At 42.1% G+C, this 18,086-nt stretch overlaps 2 protein-coding genes and 1 long non-coding RNA gene across 12 annotated transcripts in view; 2 read left to right on the top strand and 1 right to left on the bottom strand.

Moving 5' to 3' along the window:
• Positions 1 to 2,339, top strand: part of TTC1 (tetratricopeptide repeat domain 1) — a 47,356-nt gene extending 45,017 nt beyond the window's left edge. For all 3 annotated transcript variants that reach the window (XM_030328350.1, XM_030328348.2, XM_030328349.2), the window contains exon 8: positions 1,716 to 2,339. In XM_030328350.1, the coding sequence (XP_030184210.1) occupies positions 1,716 to 1,849 (134 nt within the window). In that variant the 3' untranslated portion in view covers positions 1,850 to 2,339. The remainder of the gene's footprint in view (positions 1 to 1,715) is intronic.
• Positions 2,340 to 4,423: 2,084 nt separating this feature from the next.
• Positions 4,424 to 12,352, top strand: LOC115522571. Of its 2 annotated transcripts, XR_003971475.1 has the most exons (5): positions 4,424 to 6,092; positions 7,610 to 7,868; positions 8,379 to 8,519; positions 8,958 to 9,054; positions 12,029 to 12,352. It is a non-coding gene; the product is annotated as an uncharacterized LOC115522571 (long non-coding RNA). The 2 variants fall into 2 exon arrangements; XR_004343963.1 differs by having other exon boundaries at positions 8,379 to 9,054.
• Positions 11,670 to 18,086, bottom strand: part of PWWP2A (PWWP domain containing 2A) — a 102,818-nt gene continuing 96,401 nt past the window's right edge. For 2 of the 7 annotated variants that reach the window (XM_032594266.1, XM_032594286.1), the window contains exon 3: positions 11,670 to 12,576. Coding sequence is in view for 5 of the 7 variants with exons in the window: in XM_032594286.1 (XP_032450177.1) it covers positions 12,563 to 12,576 (14 nt within the window). In the remaining 2 variants the exon portion in view is untranslated. Of the gene's footprint in view, positions 12,577 to 14,927; positions 15,114 to 18,086 lie in introns of those variants that run through there. The other 5 variants (XM_032594276.1, XM_032594277.1, XM_032594273.1 and 2 more) reach the window with 5 other exon arrangements.

Here is an 18,086-nt window from a genome sequence, read left to right as displayed (position 1 = left end):
GGGGCACCCGGGGCTCAGTCGCCAGTCCAGAGTGGCCCTTGAACAGAGGAGGCTGCCAGATGGCGCTGCTGCTCTTGGGAAGCGTGGTGTGAACATCCCTTGAGATTCATTCTCCTTTCATTCGCTCCATGTCAGAAGAGCCAAGGGTTGTGCCAGCAGTGACCTTTTAGTTGGCTTCTTTAAATGTGTGTTTCCCCCCTGCCCTCCTTCCTCAACCCCAGGACAGACCGCCAAGGTCCTGGGTGACTCATGCTTACCTGAGGATGCCCCCTCCTTTCTTTGTTGTGGCCCCTACCTGGGCATCCATCCACTTGAGGCTGTGCTCTGGGCGGCACCTGGGTGTGGGGATGGGCTGCCAGCGCCTCTCCTCAAACAGGCGCACTCAGCACGTGTGATCCAGGTTTAAGTTTGGGAAGCCTGTCTGGAGACTGGTTAGCCTGGGTCTGGGACCTTCCGGGTGATAAGTCTTAGACTGAGACCAAAAGTTCTTGCAACGAGTTACTAGAAAAGGCCTTGACATGTGAAGGCCATGCATCTGTAAGTTCTCTGCTTGGGCTTTGCTTCAAGGTGGGAGGCCTCAGAGAGAGAAAGCTGCTAACAAGTGGGACGGTGGGAAGGAACCCGTAGCTCTGACAGTTAGGGGCTTCTTCCCCTTTACCCCCATGCTCCTCTCCATTGGAAGCGTACCTGCAAGAACAATTGTTCAGAAAGAGTTGAAACTGTGTATTCACCTGTTCCAGCCAAAGATTTTCCAAAATGCTCCTACCTTCAAATATTCCATCCCATTGCCCCATAAGTCCCTATAAATCTCCAGCTGTTGACATACAAACTCTGTGGCACTCTTATATGTAGAATCCACATAAAACTCCTTGTTTATACCACGTGTCTCAATTTTGGTTTTTGAAACGTGAATGCACCTGTGATTAATGAGTAAAGCCCAAATCTTGGGGAGAAGAGACTGGACTATTGAGGTGGGTGGTGCCATCAAAGGAATAAGAACCCCTGTTTCCTGAGAAGCAACGTGTTTGGTGTAGAAGCTAAGGCTTTCCCTAGTAAAGCAGGAAGCTCTTCAGTGTGAACCCAGGCTCAGTAGAAGTCTGCTGAGTGGAATTGGATGCAGCAGGTGGCTGCTGCTTTTTCCACAGAGAACAGACTTGGAGGGTCCACTGCCCTTAGCACCAGGCCCTGGGGCTCAGCAGTATGCTTTCAGCCCCCCTGGGAGCAGCAGTCACTTTGGCCATCACTCATCCCAGGCCTGTGTCCTTTGTTGGTCCTGGCCTGTTGGGACAGGAAGATCATCTACAAAGTACAGGCTTGGGGGTGGTGCCTGGGTGGCTCAGTTGGTTAGGTGTCCAACTTCGGCTCAGGTCACGATGTCACGGTTCATGAGTTCAAACCCCACATCAGGCTCTGCACTGACAGCTCAGAGCCTGGATCCTGCTCTGGAATCTGTGTCTCCCTCTCTCTCCCCCTCCCCCACTTGCTCTCTCCAAATAAACTTAAAAAAAAAAAAAGGCTTGGGGATGGGTGGCCCTAAAGTGTGACCACACTGCTGAGGGGGCTAAAGTTTTCATAATTTTAAAAGCAGGAGTTTCTTTAACTGAAGAGAGATGTCCTTTATATTTTGTAATCAGATAGGAAGGCAGGATCAGTCGAGGTCTTCCTACATCTGTTTATTCCCCATATTTATTTGAATTTCCACTTTTACATTGCAGGTAAACTTAAAGATCTTGGGAACTTGGTTCTTCGACCTTTTGGACTCTCCACCGAAAATTTCCAGATCAAACAGGATTCCTCTACTGGTTCCTACTCCATCAATTTTGTTCAAAATCCAAATAATAACAGATAACAAAGTTTACAGTAGCTTTTGAAGCTGGCTTGGAGATTGTATGCTGCTCGCTGTTAACAAGGGGGAAGGCCCTGCCAATATTTAACTTTCAAAAGCATCTTATCTCAAAGACAGGCTATCTACTAGGGCCCAGTGCTCCCTTCTCCCTCTTGTTTTATGATCCAGGTCAAATGCACTTCTGATGTAATAAGCCTAATTTGATTTCCGTTTTAAGGTGGTGTCTATGCATCTGTTACCCTTGATTCTGGCTGACCTTTGCTTTGTCCGGGCAGAAGCCTGCTTGTCAAAGCTGACCTCCCTGAGCTATACACACAAGCCCAGCCAAAGTGTCTCCTGGCCCAAGCCAGGTTCAGAGACTACCCAGACATGATTCATGAGGCTCCCGCCTGCTGCCCCCTCTCCCTGATTACTCACATTGCTCAGGCCGCCGGGCATGGGCTCCAGCGTCTCCTGGTTTCCTCTGTGGTAATAAACGCTTTCTTTGACGGTCTGAGCTGGCTTGTGAATTTTGTCCCCATAATGATAGCTAAAGCGGAAGGCTCCTCTGGCTTCAGGCTCAGTGTTGCTGAATGTTACCAGCATCCACAGATCTGCCCACAGTCTTAGTTGCCACCTCGAAGATGATCTTGAAGAACTGACCATTCCGCCAGGTACTAGAATGCAGAAACCACCTCACACAGTGTCTTGGGCCTCTTCAGGTTTGTGCAGATCATGATGAGATCAGTGTTTTTGCCCAAGCATCAGTCTTAACAATTTTAACTTAAAGTAGCTCCATTCAAGAAGAGCGGTATGTGAATCCCAGACAAAACCATATTCTTTTAGACTACACGAACCCAGAGGTTTCAAAGGTAGGTTTGGGCTTTCTTAGTCATCACTGATTGTTGGTGAAAGCTTTCAGTTCTGGTTTGAGTGTCAAAGGCAGTGACTTGCAGGTTTCATCTCAGAACTGAAGTGCCCATATAATTCTGTAAGTGACATTGCAGCAGTCCTGCCCCGTGTCCAGATGTGCCACGGCTCTGATCTGTTCCTCAGAGCCCCTTTAGAGTGCAGTGCGTTGGTCGCAGAATGATGTGCAGTGTTAACTCTGTGCTATGCTAAGCCTCTCTTCCAGATTTTGAAATGGAATTAAGGGGAAAAGGAGAGGGGGAAAGCACGTGGTTACTTTTGCTTTGCTGTCTTTATGATAAATCTGGCATCTGAAGTTCTCAAAAAAGTGTGTGTGAGGAATCACAGCGATTGTGCAGGAGCTTTGGCCAAAAGGCCTGTGTCCGGCTCTCGGTGGTGATGGCGTCCTGTGCAGCCGTTTTGCCAGAGCAGCAATTCCCAGGTCGCTCACCTCAGGACCCTCACACTCCAGAGCGTTTGAAGAGTGTTTGGGGTTATGTGGGTTTTATCCATTGATGTTTACCAGATGAGAAATTAAAACTGAGAAGTACCTTAAATACTTAGTTAATTCCTTTAAAAATAGCAAATATATTTCTTGTTTATATATATATATATTTTTTTTTTTAAAACAATAGTTTTAGAAAAATGTCTTCCAAAACAAAAACATTTCAGTAAGAAGAATGACATTTTACATTTCTATAAATCTCTTTCACGTGTGGCTTAGTAGAGGCTAGCAGGATTCAGATCTGCTTCTGCACTCAGGTTGTCACAGTATCCCGTCACGTAGCCTGGCGAATCCTACACCGGGCACACCCATGACAGTGTGACAGTGAGAAAAGCAGTTGACCTACCTCTTAGTATTAGCGAAAATAGCTTTGACTTCTTGGAGACCTGAAAGGGTCTCAGGAATTCCTGGCAGGCCTCAGGGCACTTTTTTTCTTCTTTAATAGAGCTCTACACCCAACATGGGGTTTGAATCACAACCCCAAGATCAAGAGTCGCATGCTCTACCAACTGAGCCAGCCAGGCTCCCCTCAGATCACATTTTGAGAGCTACTTTGCCAGATTCTGACTTTGGGCTCAACAGCTGAGACTCAGCCAAGGTCAGAGCTGAGATTCCTGAGCACCTGTCTGAACCTCCAGGGAGTGAGGAAATAGACATGTTTGCCTAGATACAGCCTTCCTTTAAGACATTGTCATTGCCACAGGCTCCAGAGGTTATGCTTTTTTTTTTTTTTTTTTTTTTTTGTCTATTTATTTTCAAAGAGAGAGCACGAGCATGAGCAATGGAGGGGCAGGGAAAGAGGGAGAGAGAGAATCCCAAGCAGGCTCCGCACTGTCAGCACAGAACCAGACGCAGGGCTTGAACTCACAAACCGTGAGATCATGACCTGAGCTGAAATCAAGAGCCGGACACTCAACTGACTGAGCTACTCAGGTGCCCAGGTTTTGCTTCTTAGGCCTTCCTCTCTGCTTCCTCTCCCTTCTCCACCACCTCCACCCTGCTGAAATCTCACAATGAATCTTGAAAGAAAAGAAAGAGAATCTAACTAGGTGTGAATTTTTTTTTAAATTTTTTTAACGTTTATTTTTGAGAGAGTGCGAGCAGGGGAGGGACAGAGAGAGAGGGAGACACAGAATCTGAAGCAGGCTCCAGGCTGAGCTGTCAGTGCAGAGCCCGATGCGGGACTCAAACCCACGAACTGTGAGATCATGACCTGAGCCGAAGTCAGACACTCAACCGTCTGAGCCACCCACGCACCCCTAAGTGTGAAATTTCTTAAGCCAAGGAGTTTGTTTTGTTTTGTTTTGTTTTTAATCAACCACAATTATTTCTCTGTTTACAAATCTGGAAGAAAAAATAGATTCAACCTTTTGAAAATGGTTGACATTAGAATGAATGGAATAGAATTGAAGCATTTGATATTGTATATGTTCTTACTCCGACAATATCATGATGGATCAAAATAATTTTGGATCTCCTTCAACAGTTTCCTTGAAGACTATTAAGATACATATTATTTAAATAATATGATTTATTCCCTGCCTCCATGAGCTCCTGGAAGGTAAGGGCCATGTTTATTTTTTTAATAGCACCAACACCTACTGCTCTACCAGAAACCCGGTTAATTGGTATTAAAGAGCATTCTACAAGAAGTGTTTTCAATGTGAATAACCATCACAATCCAGAAGTCTCCAGTATCTGTACCCTTTGATTAGTACCTGATTTTTAAAATGTCTCCTTTACTAACCGTTATATGTTATCTCAAGGTAAGTAGAAACTAGTCATTTCCTCAAAATCTTAAGATCTGGCAAGTGTTTTTAATGTCAGCCAGGTTTATGTGCTATTTTTCACCTTCCAAAGAATATGGTGGGAGGCAATGAAAGATAATAGCTTGGTTTCACCTAGTCGAGACCAGTGGATTGATCTGGAACTTTCCTGTGTATTGCCCAGAATGGCCTTAACACCCTACAGTTAATGGTCCCAGAACTTTCTACAGTAGTGTTTTTATTTGGATAGGTGTGCAGTTCTGGCTAATTTAGAGGGCTCAGCTAGGATTTCTCAACAGTGAATCCAGTACTTACACACTGTGAAGCTTAAAAAGACACTTTGTAAAGAAAGTCACTTTAAGCCAGTGTGGAGCCCATCTTGTGCAGCCATGTAAAATGTCCTGAGATGTTGAGCATTCAATCTGGCTTGTAAGCATATGTCTTCTCATCTGTAAATTTTCATTTTTGCATCTTAGAGACTTGTAAGGGTTTGTCTTGAGACTTTCAGAAATCCCCACCTTGTTCTGTAGTTTCAGCCTCCCCACCCTCTCCCAGATCACATTTCCACTGAATCTTGTGTTCTCTGTATTTCCATACTATGTCTTAACCACCCCTCTAACTTTGACATGAGCGACTTTTCTGTTCACAGGAGGTTCACCCAGGAAACTGGGACTATTCCTACAACAAAGTCCTACTCATCTAGTGCTTTTTCTGTGGAGTGCACTGTAGATTAGTTCCTTTTCCTCATGTCATGCATCTGAGTTATGGTTATATTCTATTCTTAAGATCCAACCTCTTTTCCTAAGAACTCTGACTTTCCATATATGATTCCCTTCCATCAGAAACACTGCCCCTGGGTTCCCTTCCCCCCACCCTTTTGCCCCTTGTCTCACCCCCCAGAACTCCATATCTTATTACAAGTTATTGTGCTTGTAGGAATAGAGAATATTACACCATGCCGAGATGTGGAGGCTGGGGAGTGGCTGAGCCTACTAGCTAATGACCTGAACATCGTGGCACTGGGCCTACATTTGAACTTCAGTAAAATGGCAAGACCTCACACATTGGACCTTCAGAGTTAACTCAGGTATAGTCAAAGGCATGAATGCTTGTTCGGTCTTAAATGACGAAAGTCCCTATTTCTCGCAACATTTTGTGGCATTAAAAGTAGGGAACTGCTCTTGGAAATGTTGGGCTTGGTGATTATTTCTGGTGCTGTGGGTCGCTGAGCTGGCCTCCAAGCCTATTGGAAATGTAATTGAGTTCCTTTTACACAGCTCTGAAGCTGGAATCCAGACTGATTTAGAAAGACAGAGGGAGGGATTTTACTGAGTAAAATGTCATGAGCTAGAGAACTGGCAGCAGGTATTAAATGTAAACCTGATTGGGAGACGTATTTGCCGAGTTGTCTGTCTGATCCTAAGAGCTAACCAGACCTGTGAATCCTGTCTTTTACAACCTGTTTAGCAAAAATTGAAATGTCAAAGGGGAAATCAAGGAGGATGGGAACAGCTGTGCAGGTGAATGGCTGCTTTAATATCCTTAAGGTCTTTAAAGGGCAAGGTCCAGTAACCCTCTAAGACCAGGGTGCCAATCTGAGAAACCTCCTAGGACAGGAAGAATCAGTGCTTTAAGCCTCTGTCCCTTTTCCTCTGTTATCTGAACTTCCCTTAAGCTTGCTGTTGGCCTACAAGGCAGCATAGAGTTGCTGAGCTCAGTCTTCCAGGGGCAGCCCCGGGGGTCACTGCCAGCTTGGCTGTTGCCTTTTCTGTGTCTGTGTTGCTGTGATCACTTCCTGTCGTAAGCCAGCCTTTCCCTTCATCGCCCCCTCATTTCTGAAGGCATTGAACTCTTCCTCTAATACGTCTTTTGGGGTGTACTGTGTGCTTGATACCCCCAAACCCTGGTAAAAATCTTGGAACACTTTTAGCGAGGTGTGTATGCTCCTTTTCACCCTGCAACCCACTCCCCCCCGCCCCCCCCCATTTCGATAGTTATGAGCTTAGTTAGTCCTTCCGTCACCTGCATGTCCTTTAAAAGAGGAAGCATGTGCACATTGTACCAGAAGGGGCTAGGAAGTCTGTAACTTCAGGAAACTGTACAGTTAAAAGCCGGACAGAAAAAGGAGGTGATTGTTTCCATTTGCTTCCTGCTGTCTGCCAAGAGCTGCCCTGAGTCCCCACTAGAACAAGCCCATTAGTGCTTCTGAAAGTGAGCAATGGACTGCTTGCTACCAGTCAACCCGAGAGGTGGAGCTAAAATAACCCTAGAGTATCAGAACAATTGCTTCAAACCCTTCAAGGGGCAGTCAAGAAACTAGTAACATGAGTATATGAAAACTAGTGAGCATGGCCCTCATACTTCAGGGCATTAAACGTTTCAGTCCTCCTGGCTACAAGCTGCTAATTGTCGAAGCTAGGGTTGGATACATGGGGTTTGTTAGTTATGCTAGTCTACTTTACAGATGTTTAGAATATTCTATAATAAGAATTTTCCAACTCTGTGAGGTCTGCAAACTGGGAATAAACTCCATCACATAGGAGTTAAGCTCTATCAGCCAGAAGTAGAAATATGACTCTTTACCTTCTTTTTGCTTTCACTCAGGAGGCAACTTTGGAAGCCCACACTTCCCTCTTAGCTAAAGCACGGCACGGCCTGCTGTCTCATTGCCCAGGAAGCGCATAGCTAACCACTCTCAGCCACGATTTGGTCCCAGCTCCTAGAGCTCTGGCTTGCTGAAAAAATACAGCCCAACCAGATGGGAACTCCTGCCTGGCACTAGGGCTTCTAAGCCATCAGGCGTCATGGCGGATGTGAAGGGAACCAACTCAGAAGCCTCTCCGGGAAATCCTTAGTGCCAAAGGTGAGGAGCTAGATACGAAGATACTGGAAGCTTGTTGTCCCCCTGTGGGATTCTGTGTCAGGTGGATGTCTACATCAGGCACCCCACCTGAACACCCACCTGGCAGCCACCTAAGGCCACCTGAGCACCCAAGTGCCCTCCAATTCCCCAAATGTAACAAGTTAGAAATCCACAGATGGTAAAGTCTTCAGGCGGACTAAAGACAGAAGTCCTCAGGGAGGCCAGGAATGGGAAGCAAGGGAATGGAGTGAAGTAGGGAGAACAGTGTTTACATCTCAAAGAATGTAGGCTTTGGTGGACGGTCTCTGGTACTTGGTCTGACGTACACAACATTGTTTTGTGGAATAGTTTGACTAGCCCAAAATAGAATACACTATTTGCAACTTTTCCTCACGAAGTTAACTGGGAGAGAAGGTGGGGTGATTTCCTGAGGCAGCGTGACACTGATGAGGTCCTGCCGTTGGCAGCGCTGACATCAGAGGTCAAGAGTAACTGCCTTGTTTTCTACAGGTGTTAGAGCAGCTTCATTTAAACATGTGAAGGATCCCCAGTCCCATCCCTGTCTTCCACAAGGTTGCTTTGTGTCTTACTGAAGCCCCTGGCTGTGCTTTTCTGGAACAGTGACACAGCAGACAACTCCTTTACCTCAAGGTACTTCAGACTGATGATATGGTTCACCTGCTTTAGATCACAGATCTGAGCTGTCCACTCAGGAATCACGCACTGAGCTTAGAATTCAGAAGCACAAAATTATAGACTAGTTCACTCAAGGGAAAAAAATTCCATCTTCCATGGTTTTGGCCAGTGAGGTTACCGTGTGATTCTTCTGTCAGGAAGGTGACTGGTAGACCTTAGATTAGAATCCATACCTGTCAAGCAGGTTATCCGTATAGAAACATCCTCTTAATGTCACCAACTCACTTTGCCTCCCTTGCGTCAGAAGGTTGCTTCTACAAATGTGTTTCACAAGGGAATCGGGAAAGGGCTAATCCCAGAAGTATGCTTAAGTACGGTGACCTAGCAGCTTGGGTTTGGCCAGCTCTTTCTTCCTCTGACACAGTATTCCTGACGTATACCCTTTCCTTCCAGGTTCATTACCTTCTTGATATGATACCTACTTGTTTAGGCCATGAAATTTCACTGTGAATAAGCAAAGATTTGGCAGGATGTTCACCACTAGAGCAAGGTATGCTTAAAGAAAACACAGCTCTATTCAAAGCACTGAGGGAAGAATCATTACTTGAAAGAAGAAAAATGAGTTCTTAGGTATAAAAGCAGGAAAACAGCTTAATTTTATCTGTAGGGCATATTTGCAGTGACATACCCGGCATGTCCATGGAGGTACTGGTACATTCCATACAGGATTCCAGGGCATGAATCCAAACTTACATTTCCTTATATGAAGACCAGAAAGGTCCTGAGTTGTATCCATGGGTTTCATCACTCATCCCCTCTCCTTTGTTAAGAGTGGTGTCTGTAAACACACTGACACATGTATATAACATGATCTGGACTGTATCGGGGCGGGGTGGATGTCATGTGGCGGCCTTCCAGATGATGTGTGCATGGCTTCTTCACCTTGGTTCTCTCTAGTTCCATTTCCATTAGTAGGAAACTTCAGGGGGGATACAAAATATAAACAGAGCCATAATCCAGTGGCCTCGTCTTTACACTTACATAGATAAACTGAAATGGGAGAATATTTGAGCTTAAAGATTCTGCATATACTCTGGAATAACAGGCAGCCTTCTAAAGAATTGCTTATCTCAAATGAGCTGGTTTGGGGGTGAGACACAGTAACTTAAGTTTTTGGGTCTGAAAAATCTCAGCTCTCTGGTAGGCTTTAAAAGGCTAATTTTTTCCTGAAAACGAGTGTTTCTGCTCAAACACATTGGACATGCTAGGCCTTTTATTTTTTTTAAGTTTATTTTGAGAGAGAAAGAGAGATCACAAGTGGGGTAGGGTCAGAGAGAAGGAGAGACAGAATCTCAAGCAGGCTCTGCACCATCAGTGCAGAGCCCGATGCGGGGCCCGAACCCACAAAGCGTGAGATCATGACCTGAACCGAGATCAAGAGTCGGACGCTTAACCGACTGCGCCATCCAGGTGCCCCAGACATGCTGGGCTTTTAAAGAAGCAACCATTTATCCATAAGGGCAGGACTTCTTAAAATTAAACCTACCAGTAGATACTTAATCACATCCAACTCTGAATGGTAGTAAATTTGTTTCCATCAGAAAAGAAAACTGTATACTCCTGAAAACAATATTACAGTATATGTTAACTAGAATTTGAAGAAAACAGTAATGTCTGTGTACAGGGTCCTAATTAAACTATTCACCCTTCTTCTATCCTTTGATCATAGAGGGTCCCATAAAATCTCCCGGTGATTAAATAAAAACTTACAGGCTGTTCGCCTAAGGAGGCAGTGTTACTTAAAACGGCTCCCTAAAGAACAACAGTGGTTGAGTCCTAATAGTTAAAAAAAAAAATCTAACTCCTAAAAAGTAAACAAAAGTTTTTAGATAACTAAATTTTAAAAAATCAAGACTTTATTGGATAAATGTTACACAACATTCTTTTAACATTGAAGTCTTAGCATACTTTAGATGAGAAACAATTTTTGTCATTCAAGTCTACAAAATGAAATAGGCTTGTGAAGATTTGAAATACAAAGGTAGCATGAAGCAAAGCTTAAATATTAAGCAACTAAAGCAATGAAAAGTGAAATAGCAACATGGTATGTCTAGGTTTTAAACACCACCAAATTTCATTTATTAAAAAATGAAAATGTGGTTTATAACAAAATGCCTTTGAGAGTTTTGTCATGAGAAAAAATAGATACTTAAAAAGAATTGGGAGAGATCAGGTTTTGCCTTTGTATTTCTTGGTCATTTCCATCACTGCGCAAAGAATTCTAAAGCTTAATTACAAATCCTTATTGTACAACCCACCATGGCTTAGAGTTCTCTGGTTCTTAAAGTGAGCCTGAAAGGTACTGCTGGTGTTCAACATCTGAAAGAACAAGATGGACCCAAGTCTAAGAGGGCGCCACAGAAGTACATGTAATCTTTAGAACTCCCTGCTGCTAGTTCCTGAGCTTTTTCAGATTTGATCAAACGTGTGTAATGACTTCATGAAGAACTTTCCAAAAAGACTTTAGAATGCACTCCAAACTTAATTATTTGCAGTGTAATCAAAATTTGTTTAAGCTCACTAAAGACTGTTCACCTTTTCTTCTTGAGTCGTAAAACAAGTCCTAGTCAAGTATATTAAATGTTTCCCAACTCTTACCCAGACCCTTTTCTTAATCCTGAGTGTGGGATTAAGTAATTCCAAACCTATACAGTAAGATTATGGAAAGTCTGAACACTGGAGCCAAATGTTCAGTTATGTTATGTTGCTTCAAATGAATTTTGTATTTTATTTTTTGGCATTTTTCCCTTTTTTTTGTATTAAGTAATCAATATGGATTATTTTGTAAAAAATAAATCAGCATTGCCACTAAAAAACTTCAGTATTATTATTAAAAGTACGGCACCATCAAATATAAAATGCCTTAAAAATGTAGTAGTAATAGGTCCATCTGTTTTTCTCATGTTTTCTCCATTCATTAAAAAGAAAAATTAAAGTTTTTCATAATATGTATTTTCCAAAGACCAAAGCAACAGTATGGTCTCCATTAATAAGAATTCATTTTCCATGTGTGAAAGCTCTTTATGGGTCTGTTCCTACTACGTGTTCCCAGGGTCAAGGCCCACCTGACACCTGGGAGAATGAGTATCTTGCACTTAGAAGGAAGGGCTCTCCATGAGAGAGGTCCACATCACAATTCAGGGCAAAAGCCTTTCCACCTCAGTAGGATTAAGAACTAGCTCTTAGAGTATACATTTTCACTCTAAGATCAACACTAGCCTATCCACTTTGAGTCAGAATTTAAAAGGTAAGAATGCTGTTATGAAAATGTGCACAAATGTTAAATACTGGTGGCAAATAAATACATCTTAATATGTTCTAACAAGCAAACGTATATTCAAGATAATACAGCCCTGCTTTATTAAAGAAAGAAAAAGGTCCGAAATCTCTTTGCTGGGTGGAGTGGGGCACTTTGCCATCCTTTTAGCAGGATGTTAGATCATCTTTTCTGTTGTTTCCACCAGCACCTGAAGGAAACCTTGGCCTCACCTCGGCATATGTGACTATTGCTGTTTCACAGGAGATCCATTCTAGAAATGCCTTTGCTCATAGCTGAACTGATTAACAAAACCTTGAAGAAAGCACAAAGTTTTAGTTCAAAAAATAATCCAGCTTCTCTGTCATCATCCCTTGCCTTCTTAGGCCTGTCCAAACTGTACTGGTAAGAACTTCACATTCAAAAAAAGTTACGGTCAGTGATTCTTCATACATAAAATTCAAGTGATTTCCTTGCGTGTTTTGTATCACTTTTCTCCTCCTCTCATGCATAACTTATTGCAATGGTTTATTTTTTTTATAAAACATTCCCCTAATGCCTTGTCTTCGGTTTAATATAGCACAATTTGCAAGTGCCCCTTTATAGACTGTTGGTTTTAACCACTGCCTTAACATTTACTTCTTAGTGCAGCTTTAAAAAATCTGAATCTCCAATTTCATTCAGTCCTGATGTTCTGGTGTTCTGTGTCACTGTGGTACAGGTCCATGAAACCAGCAGCCTGCTAATGTCTTTGTGCTGAAATACAGTAAAGAAAAGGAAGAAAAGGTAGTTAAGCACAAGTAAATAGGAGAAAAATTATGTCCTTGTTGTTTAAATTCAGCCCTGCATAGACTATAGGATCATACTTTTTTCTTTTAAATCAGCTAAACTTAACCAATATTTGAGAAAACAGTTTACTTCCACTTTAAACCAGCAGAAGCGTTCATTTTATTTCCGAGGTACATCTGGCCAAATTCCAACACAAAACTTGTCACCTTCACACAATCTGCACTTGAGTATATTTTTTAAAATACCCGATGAACATCTGCCTAATAAAGGGGGGATTTTAGCTTTGTTCTTTGTGTGGCTTTATGTTCTTTACCTCACCAGAAACAATACTAAACTCTGTGAATCCTCAGCTGCTGTGGACTACTCTGAAGCACCAGAGGCCTTCCTCTAGCACAGGCTGCCTACACACAGGAGCAAATTTATATAACAAATCAAGCTACGTGCAAGTCAGCTGCACAGCACACTGTCTACATATGTGTAAAGAGCAAAAAAAAGGGGGGTGGAGGGTGCCTTCCCAGAGCTACACACAGCACATCAGAAGGCATCAAGAGCGCCATTTCGCTACTCAAAGGCCACTTATGTACACTCATTAGATACAGCGTCCCTTATCACACCAGATCATGAGCAGAGGCCCTCTTCACCATACCTCCAAAAAAAAAGCAAGCCTGAGCAAAACATTTATAAAGGGCAAAGCTTATAAAAATGATTGCCAGGAAGCATGACCAGAATTTCTGCCCAACATTATCAACTTCCCTTTAATACCAAGTGGTAAGAACCCCATTGAAGCCCTCTATAAGCCCTGGTTATCGCCTCTCAAGCCTGGGAGACTAGTACCAATAAGAGCCTCAATTCCAAAAGAGGTGATTGTGGAGAGAATGACGACTTTTTGGTCAAATGTACTTTTAAGCCAAAGATCTATGGTGTTTTCAGTGGAATAATAACTGACAAAACAAACACAGAATGCAGGAAAGAAAAGAAAAACCACCCCCATCCTTCCCAATGTTTAACTTCCAGATATTTCAAAGTAGGTGTCTTTCCCATTCTTTGCTAGCACTCTTGCTCTTATGTTAAGCTTCCCAGTGCTGCCTCACTGACTTACTGGATCAAGGCCTATAAAATAAACTTACAGGGCATTCTATCATGCTTTTTCGCAAGCAATGAAAAATGGCTTCTACACTGCACACATCAGAATGGAAGGTGAATGTAGTCTTTGCTTCTAAAGAAACAGAATGATTAACACTTTTAGAACTGACACTGAACTAAGAAAAGTTCATCTGTTAAAACTAACAATCGTAATACTATTTAGACCCACACAGAACTCTGGAAGTAAAATGAAAGAGAAGAAAAAAGTAAACAGTCAATCCCATGTACAATTTCATTTCCTTCTATTTATGACTCAATGTTTGGCTTCAACCTTAGGCCTAATCAGGTTGACAGGAAAGCCAAGGATTGAAGCATGTCTTATGATTCCTATGAGATGTACAGAAAATTAAAACATGATTTTTCCTCAAGAAATCACCATAAGGGTAGCTACCATCCCTGCAATCCAGGTAAGAGTCCAAAATATCCCAGCCTCCACCTCTGATCCAAAATGTGCCATTGTGACTCAGCTTGCAAATTATAGCTTATCTGCAATGATACAGCCCAATTACAGCTCACCACCAGCTGCACACACCAGAGGGTTAAATAGCCTTAATTCAAGGAAGCAAAAAGAGATCGTAAGTTCAGAAGCAGTACATCAGAAATCCTTAAACCTTTCCAGCTGTAGAAGAGTCCCAAATAAGCCTTTAAGGCGTTATCCAGAGAAGTTTCAATAAACGCACTTAAAAAGATTATGGCCACATTTCAGGATTAGCTTTTGCCCCCCTCTGAATTTTGACTTTCCTTACATAAATGACAATGGTTCTGAGGTTAGTTCGCTAAGAATATATATATGTTCGTAGATGTATATATATATATATTCTTATATATACACACACATTAAGAATGACTAAGAAGTTAAATGAATATAAAAGTGACAAAGACTGAGATAGTGAAAAGATAGAGAAATCCACTATTTGACTTTCCACGAAGACTCTGTTGCTAGTTGACAGAATTCTACAACCTGATACTCAACTTTTACTGCCCTAGGAGAAACTCGTTTCATGGAAGCTCACAGGAGGCTGGCTCTACTTGTTTTTAGCACAGCTGGTAATACCAATTGAAAGTTACTTTCATTCAGTAAAACGGTCACCTATATGAGATACACCCAGCTACAAAGGTCAATGAAAACTCAGGAAAAAGAACTAATGAACTCTTTTATGTCTAGCCTAACCTACTTCAGAATGATCAAGTGGTGACATGATGCCCTCTTCACTTTGTGGCAGGGCTTAGCACAGACAGACCTGCCCGTTTCACTGTTAACTTCAATGCTCCCAGTCTGAATCCACAGTGGTCTGTCAGACACTGTAAGGGAGCAGCAGGACTCGTCACTGTCTGATGTAATAGCTGCCATTTGTTGAGACCTATGGTAGAAAAAACCAAGTTAACGAAAATAGAGCAGTCATTTGAGTTCTTTTAAATCCATTTTACAAAAAAAAATTTTAAAAATAAGACCAAAATTCAGTTGAATTTTCATCATGAATGTATTCTGGATAACTTGCTGACTTCACAGGAAGTGAAGCTTGGATACTAAAAGAAAACAGATTTGAGGTGTGTACACACCAGTATTGGCCAGGAGAGGGCACTCTCCAGAACAAGTCAATTCAGCAGCAAGACGCCTTGGGCGCACACACTAAGATGCTGCCCTCCAATACTAGCTCCCGTGTAATGTTCCTGCTAAAAAATTTCTTCTAGCCTACCACTAACCTAGGGCTGGAGTAGTCCTGATCAGCGAGGGCCGAAGTTGTCATCCTTGTCCATGTTAACTTCATTAATGAGTTCAGAGACCCTATTTTGCAGAATGACCAAAAACTACCTGAATCCTTTTGTCCTTTTAATGTCTGTGACCTCCTATGCATACTACTCAGGACCTGGCATTCCTGTGTGAGTTAATACCTGCTCGAAAGAAGTCTGACAAGATAAGCTTTCTCACTGGGGCTTTTAGAACAGAGATTTCAAATACAAAGAATAATTCAAATGAAGGATTGCTCTTCTAAGCCTTATTTTTAACATATTTGTTTGTCTGCTTACTTCCCTATTTTAAGTATAAATTCATCACATCCATAAAGTCAACTCTGGGATCACTTATTTAGATGATTTTCAGTCCTTATAATAAAATGATTTTTAGAATACTAAGGTACATCAGAAACAGTAACAAATAATCAAAACTTTTAAAAAGGCTTTTCTGACATTGAAAAGGAGAAACCTCATACACCTGATCTATAATTACTTCTGAATTTTAATTCAAAGGAGAACAATTTTCTTAAATGATTTAATAAGGTTATGTGCCCTTTTGTTCATGGGAAACAAATACACTATGTTTTATATATTATTAATTGTAATCCAACAGCAATCACAGAAGAAAAAAAGGAATTTTGAGTGCACAAAAGAATTTAACTTTGAACCTCTCCCTCCAGAAGTAAAACTTGTTAGGTTTTCAACCGTCATTCTAAATCTCTTGGATTCTAGTTAAGAGAGTCAAGAAGCTCTATCAAAAAATGATCTCTTGCTGTGCATTTGCCCTTCCCACCCCCTGAAACACCATATAAAATCTCTACATGCCAGTCCCAGTCCACAGAACCTGGCTAATAAGTCTTTTGTCCTAATACTTAAGATGAGTTTCCCCTCAGTGCTTTTAGGGCCTTGGGTTTCTCTTTAGAAACGGACCATGCATACATGATCCATTAGAAAGAGCCACGGAGCCCTAGCAGTGATACCCGCATGAAAGGCAGCAATTTCACTTGAAATTACTTATTTTGTCCTTTAAGAAAAAGCTTATTTGCAACAATGGCAACTATTCCTGGGAGGCAGAACTATAAATGGGCAGATCAGAATGGGGGGAAGTCATGAAAGAAGGAAGTAGAGGTCATGCTCTTAGAGCAAAGTTCAGCATTAAAAACTAAAGAATTAAGATTATATACTTGTACCTGTTATCTTGCTGAACACTCAATATAAGTTTTCTTTGAATATAGTGTAGTATCAGGGCACCTGGGTGGCTCAGTCGGTTAAGTGTCTGACTCTTGATCTTGGCTCAGGTCATAATCTCATGGTTTGTGAGAGAGAGCAAGCCCCGCATTGGGCTCTATGCTGACAGCACACAGCCTCCTTAGGATTCTCTCTCTCTCTGCCCCTCACCCACTCATTCTCTCTCGCTCCCCACCCCCAAAAACAACAACAACAACAAAACACACTGTAAAATCATGCAACATGAACAAATAGGAAAAGCACAGTGTCTCATTTTACAGTAGACATTCTGTTTTTCTAGCCTTGGTGCTGTTTTTCTAACCAGTTATAATAGGGTTTTAGACAAACTGCACACAGTTCTTCCCAGCATACCAGGACTCACACTAAGATGCCACTCCCAGCCAGATTCCCTACTAAAAACTAAACGGGGGGGGGGGGGGGGGGGGGGGGGCAATCATAGGTCTGTAATTAACATCTCAAAATTGAGCCATGGGTAAAGATAACTACCTTCTGGAAAATATGGCCACAGCACACGCAGATCAAGGCCTTGGAATGTGTGGTATTTCCCTCCTAAAAAGTGGAAACTATCTACTCAGTCATACCAGTAGCAATAAACAATAAAAAGGAATTTTCAAATTAATAGCCACTTTTTACCATTTGGCAAAAAATATTAAAACACCAGGGTCCCAAGGGAATATGGCATTTGTGCAAATCAGCTAACTGACTCACTTAAAAGCTGACAGGCAAAGCTTTGTGGTTCTGATGCCTTTATAAAGCTCTCCTAGGAGGACCTCTACTCACTCCACTGAGCCCCACCAGGGCAGATAGTTCCCACACGCCTTTGAAATGATTTGGGATGTGCCAGGCTTCTGAGATGGTGATTGGTCATTAGTATATACCTGTCGGAACCAGAATTACTTTTCCTCATTCATTCACAAGTAGACATCATTTCTCCTTTGTCAGGCCCTGTGCTTGGCATAAAGGAGAGAAGTGGGAGAGGAGCAGACTGGAATTTATGCAGTATGTAAGTGAATAAGGGGAGAGTTGAAATGCAAGGTTAATGCAGTTTTCCCTTCACTATAAAGCCCTGTTGCTCCCCACAAATGCCTGTTGGAAATAGTTCAGCCTACTTCTAGATATTTATGGATGATCATGCTATGGTTGTTGAAACCTCAGGTAATAACACTGTTATTATAGCAGTTTATAAATGAATGTATGTCACACAAAGCTTATTTCAAAAGCTACCAGAAATGAAATTTCTATGCCATACACAGAAAGCAGTGGTTGTGGAAATGACAGCAAGTTATTTCTATAGGTCTTGTGCTAGGCACTTTATGGCTTTAAATTCTCACAATTACCTTCTGAGGAGGTAC

Source organism: Lynx canadensis, chromosome A1 (assembly GCF_007474595.2).
Source record: "Lynx canadensis isolate LIC74 chromosome A1, mLynCan4.pri.v2, whole genome shotgun sequence".
In the NCBI taxonomy this organism is placed as follows: domain Eukaryota; kingdom Metazoa; phylum Chordata; class Mammalia; order Carnivora; family Felidae; genus Lynx; species Lynx canadensis.
Note: the sequence above shows the minus strand (reverse complement) of the source record. Positions and strands in the feature narration are given on the sequence as shown.